This window comes from Acipenser ruthenus, unplaced genomic scaffold (assembly GCF_902713425.1).
Source record: "Acipenser ruthenus unplaced genomic scaffold, fAciRut3.2 maternal haplotype, whole genome shotgun sequence".
NCBI classification, from domain to species: Eukaryota; Metazoa; Chordata; class Actinopteri; order Acipenseriformes; family Acipenseridae; genus Acipenser; species Acipenser ruthenus.
In genome coordinates this window covers 15001-25356 of record NW_026708858.1, presented here as the reverse complement: position 1 = coordinate 25356, position 10356 = coordinate 15001, and the positions used below count along the sequence as shown (strand labels likewise).

Genomic DNA, 10356 nt, shown 5'->3' with positions numbered 1-10356 from the left:
TTGTAGGGCGAGCAGTTGTGGTTGTGGGGCTAGCAATTGTGGTAGTGGGGCTAGCAGTTGTGGTAGTGTGGCTAGCAGTTGTGGTTGTGGGGCTAGCAGTTGTGGTAGTGGTGCTAGCAGTTGTAGTTGTGGGGCTAGCAGTTGTGGTAGTGGTGCTAGCAGTTGTGGTTGTAGTGGGGCTAGCAGTTGTAGTTGTGGGGCTAGCAGTTGTGGTAGTGGGGCTAGCAGTTGTGGTTGTGGGGCTAGCAGTTGTAGTTGTGGTGCTAGCAGTTGTAGTTGTGGGGCTAGCAGTTGTGGTTGCAGTGGGGCTAGCAGTTGTGGTAGTGGGGCTAGCAGTTGTAGTTGTGGGGCTAGCACTTGTGGTAGTGGTGCTAGCAGTTGTAGTTGTGGGGCTAGCAGTTGTGGTTGTGGGGCTAGCAGTTGTAGTTGTGGGGCTAGCAGTTGTGGTAGTGGTGCTAGCAGTTGTGGTAGTGGGGCTAGCAGTTGTAGTTGTGGGGCTAGCAATTGTGGTAGTGGGGCTAGCAGTTGTAGTTGTGGTGCTAGCAGTTGTAGTTGTGGGGCTAGCAGTTGTGGTAGTGGGGCTAGCAGTTGTGGTAGTGGGGCTAGCAGTTGTGGTTGTGGGGCTAGCAGTTGTGGTAGTGGTGCTAGCAGTTGTGGTAGTGGGGCTAGCAGTTGTGGTTGTGGGGCTTGCAGTTGTGGTAGTGGGGCTAGCAGTTGTGGTAGTGGGGCTAGCAGTTGTAGTTGTGGGGCTAGCAGTTGTGGTTGTGGGGCTAGCAGTTGTGGTTGTGGGGCTAGCAGTTGTGGTAGTGGGGCTAGCGGTTGTAGTTGTGGAGCTAGCAGTTGTAGTTGTGGGGCTAGCAGTTGTGGTAGTGGGGCTAGCAGTTGTGGTAGTGGGGCTAGCAGTTGTAGTTGTGGAGCTAGCAGTTGTGGTAGTGGTGCTAGCAGTTGTGGTTGTAGTGGGGCTAGCAGTTGTAGTTGTGGGGCTAGCAGTTGTGGTAGTGGGGCTAGCAGTTGTAGTTGTGGGGCTAGCAGTTGTAGTTGTGGGGCTAGCAGTTGTGGTTGTGGGGCTAGCAGTTGTGGTAGTGGGGCTAGCAGTTGTGGTTGTGGGGCTAGCAGTTGTGGTTGTGGGGCTTGCAGTTGTGGTAGTGGGGCTAGCAGTTGTGGTTGTGGGGCTAGCAGTTGTGGTAGTGGGGCTAGCAGTTGTGGTTGTGGGGCTAGCAGTTGTGGTAGTGGTGCTAGCAGTTGTAGTTGTGGGGCTAGCAGTTGTAGTTGTGGGGCTAGCAGTTGTGGTTGTGGGGCTAGCAGTTGTGGTTGTAGTGGGGCTAGCAGTTGTGGTTGTGGGGCTAGCAGTTGTAGTTGTGGGGCTAGCAGTTGTGGTTGTGGGGCTAGCAGTTGTGGTTGTAGTGGAGGTAGCAGTTGTGGTTGTGGGGCTAGCAGTTGTGGTTGTGGGGCTAGCAGTTGTGGTTGTGGGGCTAGCAGTTGTGGTAGTGGTGCTAGCAGTTGTAGTTGTGGGGCTAGCAGTTGTGGTAGCGGTGCTAGCAGTTGCGGTTGTGGGGCTAGCAGTTGTAGTTGTGGGGCTAGCAGTTGTGGTTGTAGTGGGGCTAGCAGTTGTAGTTGTGGGGCTAGCAGTTGTAGTTGTGGGGCTAGCAGTTGTGGTAGCGGTGCTAGCAGTTGCGGTTGTGGGGCTAGCAGTTGTAGTTGTGGGGCTAGCAGTTGTGGTTGTGGGGCTAGCAGTTGTGGTTGTAGTGGGGCTAGCAGTTGTAGTTGTGGGGCTAGCAGTTGTGGTTGTGGAGCTAGCAGTTGTGGTTGTGGGGCTAGCAGTTGTGGTTGTGGGGCTAGCAGTTGTGGTTGTGGGGCTAGCAGTTGTGGTAGTGGGGCTAGCAGTTGTGGTTGTGGGGCTAGCAGTTGTGGTAGTGGTGCTAGCAGTTGTAGTTGTGGGGCTAGCAGTTGTAGTTGTGGGGCTAGCAGTTGTGGTTGTGGGGCTAGCAGTTGTGGTAGTGGGGCTAGCAGTTGTGGTTGTGGGGCTAGCAGTTGTGGTAGTGGGGCTAGCAGTTGTAGTAGTGGGGCTAGCAGTTGTGGTTGTGGGGCTAGCAGTTGTGGTAGTGGTGCTAGCAGTTGTAGTTGTGGGGCTAGCAGTTGTGGTAGTGGTGCTAGCAGTTGTGGTTGTAGTGGGGCTAGCAGTTGTAGTTGTGGGGCTAGCAGTTGTGGTAGTGGGGCTAGCAGTTGTGGTTGTGGGGCTAGCAGTTGTGGTAGTGGTGCTAGCAGTTGTAGTTGTGGGGCTAGCAGTTGTGGTTGTGGGGCTAGCAGTTGTGGTAGTGGTGCTAGCAGTTGTAGTTGTGGTGCTAGCAGTTGTAGTTGTGGGGCTAGCAGTTGTAGTTGTGGGGCTAGCAGTTGTAGTTGTGGTGCTAGCAGTTGTAGTTGTGGGGCTAGCAGTTGTGGTAGTGGGGCTAGCAGTTGTGGTAATGGGGCTAGCAGTTGTGGTTGTGGGGCTAGCAGTTGTGGTAGTGGTGCTAGCAGTTGTAGTTGTGGTGCTAGCAGTTGTGGTTGTGGGGCTAGCAGTTGTGGTAGTGGTGCTAGCAGTTGTAGTTGTGGGGCTAGCAGTTGTGGTAGTGGTGCTAGCAGTTGTGGTTGTAGTGGGGCTAGCAGTTGTAGTTGTGGGGCTAGCAGTTGTGGTTGTGGGGCTAGCAGTTGTGGTTGTGGGGCTAGCAGTTGTGGTAGTGAGGCTAGCAGTTGTGGTTGTGGGGCTAGCAGTTGTAGTTGTGGGGCTAGCAGTTGTGGTAGTGGTGCTAGCAGTTGTGGTTGTAGTGGGGCTAGCAGTTGTAGTTGTGGGGCTAGCAGTTGTGGTTGTGGGTCTAGCAGTTGTGGTAGTGGGGCTAGCAGTTGTGGTAGTAGGGCTAGCAGTTGTAGTTGTGGGGCTAGCAGTTGTGGTTGTGGGGCTAGCAGTTGTGGTTGTAGTGGGGCTAGCAGTTGTGGTTGTGGGGCTAGCAGTTGTGGTTGTGGGGCTAGCAGTTGTGGTTGTAGTGGGGCTAGCAGTTGTAGTTGTGGGGCTAGCAGTTGTGGTTGTGGGGCTAGCAGTTGTGGTAGTGGGGCTAGCAGTTGTGGTTGTGGGGCTAGCAGTTGTGGTAGTGGGGCTAGCAGTTGTAGTTGTGGTGGTAGCAGTTGTGGTAGTGGGGCTAGCAGTTGTGGTTGTAGTGGGGCTAGCAGTTGTGGTAGTGGGGCTAGCAGTTGTAGTTGTGGTGGTAGCAGTTGTGGTTGTGGGGCTAGCAGTTGTGGTTGTAGTGGGGCTAGCAGTTGTGGTTGTAGTGGGGCTAGCAGTTGTGGTTGTGGGGCTAGCAGTTGTGGTAGTGGTGCTAGCAGTTGTAGTTGTGGGGCTAGCAGTTGTAGTTGTGGGGCTAGCAGTTGTGGTTGTGGGGCTAGCAGTTGTGGTTGTAGTGGGGCTAGCAGTTGTAGTTGTGGGGCTAGCAGTTGTGGTTGTGGAGCTAGCAGTTGTGGTTGTGGGGCTAGCAGTTGTGGTTGTGGAGCTAGCAGTTGTGGTAGTGGGGCTAGCAGTTGTGGTTGTGGGGCTAGCAGTTGTGGTAGTGGGGCTAGCAGTTGTGGTTGTGGGGCTAGCAGTTGTGGTAGTGGTGCTAGCAGTTGTAGTTGTGGGGCTAGCAGTTGTGGTTGTGGGGCTAGCAGTTGTGGTTGTAGTGGGGCTAGCAGTTGTGGTTGTGGGGCTAGCAGTTGTGGTTGTGGGGCTAGCAGTTGTGGTAGTGGGTCTAGCAGTTGTGGTAGTGGGGCTAGCTGTTGTGGTTGTGGGGCTAGCAGTTGTGGTAGTGGTGCTAGCAGTTGTAGTTGTGGGGCTAGCAGTTGTGGTAGTGGTGCTAGCAGTTGTGGTTGTAGTGGGGCTAGCAGTTGTAGTTGTGGGGCTAGCAGTTGTGGTAGTGGGGCTAGCAGTTGTGGTTGTGGGGCTAGCAGTTGTGGTAGTGGTGCTAGCAGTTGTAGTTGTGGGGCTAGCAGTTGTGGTTGTGGGGCTAGCAGTTGTGGTAGTGGTGCTAGCAGTTTTAGTTGTGGTGCTAGCAGTTGTAGTTGTGGGGCTAGCAGTTGTAGTTGTGGGGCTAGCAGTTGTAGTTGTGGTGCTAGCAGTTGTAGTTGTGGGGCTAGCAGTTGTGGTAGTGGGGCTAGCAGTTGTGGTAATGGGGCTAGCAGTTGTGGTTGTGGGGCTAGCAGTTGTAGTTGTGGTGCTAGCAGTTGTAGTTGTGGGGCTAGCAGTTGTAGTTGTGGGGCTAGCAGTTGTGGTAGTGGTGCTAGCAGTTGTAGTTGTGGTGCTAGCAGTTGTGGTTGTGGGGCTAGCAGTTGTGGTAGTGGTGCTAGCAGTTGTAGTTGTGGGGCTAGCAGTTGTGGTAGTGGTGCTAGCAGTTGTGGTTGTAGTGGGGCTAGCAGTTGTAGTTGTGGGGCTAGCAGTTGTGGTTGTGGGGCTAGCAGTTGTGGTTGTGGGGCTAGCAGTTGTGGTAGTGAGGCTAGCAGTTGTGGTTGTGGGGCTAGCAGTTGTAGTTGTGGGGCTAGCAGTTGTGGTAGTGGTGCTAGGAGTTGTGGTTGTAGTGGGGCTAGCAGTTGTAGTTGTGGGGCTAGCAGTTGTGGTTGTGGGGCTAGCAGTTGTGGTAGTGGGGCTAGCAGTTGTGGTAGTAGGGCTAGCAGTTGTAGTTGTGGGGCTAGCAGTTGTGGTTGTGGGGCTAGCAGTTGTGGTTGTAGTGGGGCTAGCAGTTGTGGTTGTGGGGCTAGCAGTTGTGGTTGTGGGGCTAGCAGTTGTGGTTGTAGTGGGGCTAGCAGTTGTAGTTGTGGGGCTAGCAGTTGTGGTTGTGGGGCTAGCAGTTGTAGTTGTGGTGGTAGCAGTTGTGGTTGTAGTGGGGCTAGCAGTTGTGGTTGTGGGGCTAGCAGTTGTGGTAGTGGGGCTAGCAGTTGTGGTTGTAGTGGGGCTAGCAGTTGTAGTTGTGGGGCTAGCAGTTGTGGTAGTGGGGCTAGCAGTTGTGGTTGTGGGGCTAGCAGTTGTGGTAGTGGGGCTAGCAGTTGTGGTTGTGGGGCTAGCAGTTGTGGTAGTGGGGCTAGCAGTTGTGGTTGTGGGGCTAGCAGTTGTGGTAGTGGGGCTAGCAGTTGTGGTAGTGGGGCTAGCAGTTGTTGTTGTAGTGGGGCTAGCAGTTGTGGTAGTGAGGCTAGCAGTTGTGGTAGTGGTGCTAGCAGTTGTGGTTGTGGGGCTAGCAGTTGTGGTAGTGGGGCTAGCAGTTGTGGTAGTGGGGCTAGCAGTTGTGGTTGTTGTCGGGTTAAGTCTGAGCTCAGTAGCAACTGTAAAAAAAAGAAAAGAAAGTATTATTAAGACAGGTAAGTCTGCAGAAATCCTCTCGTTCTGTAACTTTAAACACAGTGCCGCTCTTAAAACATATCCACTAATAATACCTTCAAAAGAGACACACCCGTGAGGACGATAAGCAGCCCTGGATTCAGTGGAAGGGCGGCGCACTTCACTCTGAATTAGTGCTTTATAGTCGTGTAATTTAAATTGGACTTTGTCTCAGGGACGCAGCGAGGAGAGGAAACAAAGCAACCATTCAGAGCGTTTACAGCAATGCACAACCGAGCCATTGAAACGCGTCCTGAAACTGCTGAGCGACAGTCGGGTCAGTTCGCGGTATAAAACACTTCACAGTGATGCTGAAGGACACTGCACTCCCAATACCGACTAGTGTGATGAAAAATCACGTTTTATTAGTTGCAAATGAAATAATTTAGGCGCTTTAACCGCTGGCCATGGACCAATTTGAGACAGGACCTCTCTTAATATCATCTCACCAGCCCGCTTATTGTCACGTTTCGTGCAGCGTGCTGATTGGTTGATTGACAGCTCTCATCGGTCGACGATTCATGCCTTTCTTAAAGGGTGCTCTGCATTATAATACAGCGCTGGTCTCTGCAGTTCACCTGTTAAACCATAGCCTTGAACACATGAAGCGAGTGTTTGCTTGTTTTTGTTGAGATCCCACGCTAGCCGGACTCCACCCCGATTTCAGAGTGCAGTCCGGGGACTTTATAACAAGGATCGCCGTGGCCAAAGAGACGCAGATTTTAAACATGACCTTCACAGGTGATGCGCCGCGAGCCTTGCATCAGACCGCGCTTACTGCAAAGCCATGTGATCTTGTTTAGCCAATCACGGCGTTTAATGTATCCAAGCCATGGTATAATTAGGGCTTATTTGCGTCTATAAGGAATACGCTCTCCGGTGTTAATCGTCTGTGCTCTCAACACTCTACAGTACAATCACTTCAAAGCGTTTACGATGCTTTTTAATGCTGTTATTACGCGAGTTCTTCACCCCCAACGTGTTTCAGCTAAAGAGAACTGAATCAATCGACAGAACAATTTACTAATAGAAACTGTAACTGTACAAACGCACTGCCTATCGCAATACAGAGACATGAAACACAAAGCAAATTTTAAAAAACTACCAAAATTAACTATATGCACATTAAAACACAGCGCAAGATCTAGAAGCACACGCACACGCACACGCACACGCACACGCATGAATACAGTGCATTGGAAGCACAGGGATCGACTCCCAGAGGAAGCCGGACCTGCAACTCTCCCTCTCAGACTCTGGGACTCGCCGCAACCTGCTTAGCGAGACCAGACCAGCTCAAAGCTCCCACTGACTGACACCAGCGGCACTGACATGGGTAAGGTGCTAAACTTAGTGGTTAGGGCTCTGGACTCTTGACCAGAGGGTCGTGGGTTCAATCCCAGGTGGGGGACACTGCTGCTGTACCCTTGAGCAAGGTACTTTACCTAGATTGCTCCAGTAAAAACCCAACTGTATAAATGGGTAATTGTATGTAAAAATAATGTGATATCTTGTTACAATTGTAAGTCGCCCTGGATAAGGGCGTCTGCTAAGAAATTAATAATAATAATAATAATAACAATAATAATAAACTTGATCTCCACGCATCCCACGGCATCCATGACATAACCAAGGGTCTGCTTGCAACAAAGTCCTGCAGTGGAGTGGATGGGGAAGAGCCGAGGTCACCTACCCCCGATTTAAAGGGTCCTTTTGCCCCCAGAAAAGTAAATATTGTAAGTGACTCTGCATATAATGCACAGTTCACAGCCTGCCTCTGTAAAGCGCTTTCCGAGAGTGGTCCACTATGAAAGGCGCTATATAAAAAATAAAGATATTATTATATGTAGATATTATGTAGAAATTTAGTGACAACTCAGGTCATGAATATACGGTTTATTGAAGAAACCTCCCAGGGGACCGTCGGGTCTGAGGAGGTTTTGAGGAGATGTTTCTGTGTTATTATTGACGGTTAGTCACGGATCTCTTCTCCATGTTGTAACAGTCTCATCATTCAGTGGTAGGTGCTTGATTTCCAAGCGGCTGCTTTTCTGTTCTGTGTTTCGTTTCAAAGTTAATATAATAGGGGGCGTGGTCTGATTGGTTACATTGAGGAATTTCTATATCGTTCAGTAAATTAGTGGGATGTGATAATCCATTCTTAGGTATGACTAGTGATAAAGATGGGTTAGAAGTTCTACAGCAATCTGTAAGAGCGATCTCTTGAGGCTGTGTGGTTAAAGAACGGGGCTGGTAACCAGGAGGGCTCGGGTTCAAATCCCGGCTCACTCACTGAACCTCCTTGTGCTCCGTCTTTCGGGTGACACGTTGTTGGAAGTGACTGATAGTTCACACGCCCTAGTCTCTCTAAGTCACCTTGGATAAAGGCGTCTGCTAAATAAACACATAATAATATTTTGTTACACAATTCTGATTTATATGTGATGTGATGTGGTTCCAAAGTTCAATATCTGCGTTAGAGCAAGTGTGGAAATCGCCAGACTGTCTGCGCCGTTTTGAAGATCCTTACTCGGGTCTGTGACGCTCATATATTATTATTATTATTTATTTCTTAGCAGACGCCCTTATCCAGGGCGACTTACAATTGTTACAAGATATCACATTATACATTATTTCACATTATACAGATATCACATTATTTTTACATACAATTACCCATTTATACAGTTGGGTTTTTACTGGAGCAATCTAGGTAAAGTACCTTGCTCAAGGGTACAACAGCAGTGTCCCCTACTGGGGATTGAACCCACAACCCTCCGGTCAAGAGTCCAGAGCCCTGACCACTACTCCACACTGCTGCCATCATCTTGTAGTTTCAAAGAAACTACAAGATGATGACGCCAAGATGAAGTCTACCAGGAGTCATAATAGTAATACAGTAATATTTCACGTTAGATTGCGAAATGTCACATTTTATTTTGAAAAAAAACAAAACAGATTTATTTTTCCACACTTAATTGCTAACAACAAAGACTTAAGTTACTTTAAAATCGTGAAAGATCAAGTATCCCGAATGTATGGAAAAATAATATCTTGTAACAATTGTAAGTCGCCCTGGATAAGGACGTCTGCACAGAAATTAATAAATAAATAAATAGATAAATAAATAAATAAATAAATAAATAAATAAATAAATAATAATAATAATAATAATAATAATAATAATTAGAAGCATGACTGAAGCAGATTTTTTTCCAGATTTAATTGCTTTTAAATCTTGAATTTGTGATACACGTTTTCAATATTTATAAATTCTGTCTGAAAGTACACATTTCAAAACTTATATCTGTTACCTGAGCTGCTGCCGGTGCTGCTTGATAAAACCAGGGTGCAGGAGCAAACCCCCCAAACGAGAAGGAGTCCTGTTCCCCTCATCGTGAGAGAGTGAGACGAGAGATACGAGAGAGCGTCTGACTGGGTCGAGATCCAGTTAGGAGTGGAGAGAGAGAGAGAGAGAGAGAGGATCCACCAGAGATCTCTACAGGAACTCGCTAACCATTAACCAGCCCGAGTCACTGGGCAGGGCCACATTCCTCACAGCATCCCACCTGCAGGAATGTGGACTTCAGACAAGAGACTTTGTTGTGAAATATCTAAAATTACAAGGCTGACAACCTTGGTTTGTCATTTTTAATATACTTTACAACACCTATCTGCGCTTTACAATGCTTCACTATACTTTACAATGTGGGGAAGCTATAAAAATAAAGGCCAACAAGATGCTCGGATATATTGTGAGAACTGTGGAATTTAAATCAAGGGAAGTCATGTTAAAACTTTACAATGCATTAGTAAGACCTCACCTAGAATATTGTGTTCAGTTCTGGTCACCTCGTTACAAAAAGGATATCGCTGCTCTAGAAAGAGTGCAAAGAAGAGCGACCAGAATTATCCCGGGTTTAAAAGGCATGTCGTATGCAGACAGGCTAAAAGAATTGAATCTATTCAGTCTTGAACAAAGAAGACTACGCGGTGATCTGATTCAAACATTCAAAATCCTAAAAGGTATAGACAATGTCAACCCTGAGGACTTAGTTTCAGTAACACTGATGAAGGCACTGGAGCCCAAACGCTGGTCTGCTTGACTCAGTTTAGTTTCAATAACACTGATGAAGGCACTGGAGCCCAAACGCTGGTCTGCTTGACTCAGTTTAGTTTCGATAGCACTTGCTTGAGTTTCGTTTCTCAGGATTTGCGACTCTTTGTTTGTTTCCCTGTAACATGGCTGTTCGGTAATAAAAGGGAACAGCAAAACTGCTGGGATGAAACCCGTGACTGTATAGCAAATACAACAACGTCACCTTCTAGTCATTGTGAATTAATACATAACTGATTCCTGATTGCAATCATGAATCCTTATCTTTGAACAAGAACAACAACTCCCTGATAAACATGTCCCCAGAGTATAAACACACACAGAGGTGTGGTAAAGCATAGGGAAGCATTGTAAATCACAGAGAGGTCTGGTAAAGCACAGGGAAGCATTGTAAAGCACAGAGAGGTGTGGTAAAGCACAGGGAAGCATTGTAAAGCACAGAGAGGTGTGGTAAAACATAGGGAAGCATTGTAAAGCACAGAGAGGTCTGGTAAAGCATAGGGAAGCATTGTAAAGCACAGAGAGGTCTGGTAAAGCATAGGGAAGCATTGTAAAGCACAGAGAGGTGTGGTAAAGCATAGGGAAGCATTGTAAAGCACAGAGCGGTCTGGTAAAGCATAGGGAAGCATTGTAAAGCACAGAGAGGTGTGGTAAAGCATAGGGAAGCATTGTAAAGCACAGAGAGGTCTGGTAAAGCATAGGGAAGCATTGTAAAGCACAGAGAGGTGTGGTAAAACATAGGGAAGCATTGTAAAGCACAGAGAGGTATGGTAAAGCACCAAGAGGTGTGGTAAAGCATAGGGAAGCATTGTAAAGCACAGAGATGTACATTTGAAACACTAATTCAAATTTAAATGAAATTCAAATG

The 10356-nt window shown here is 48.2% G+C and overlaps 1 protein-coding gene across 1 annotated transcript; it reads right to left on the bottom strand.

Moving 5' to 3' along the window:
* Window positions 1–391: 391 nt before the first annotated feature.
* On the bottom strand, window positions 392–1561 carry LOC131736430 (mucin-2-like; the record flags this gene model as incomplete). The annotated part of the gene is made up of 1 exon (XM_059021916.1): window positions 392–1561. A coding segment is annotated over one exon (1170 nt), but the record flags the coding sequence as incomplete, so codon positions are not given.
* Window positions 1562–10356: the final 8795 nt, after the last annotated feature.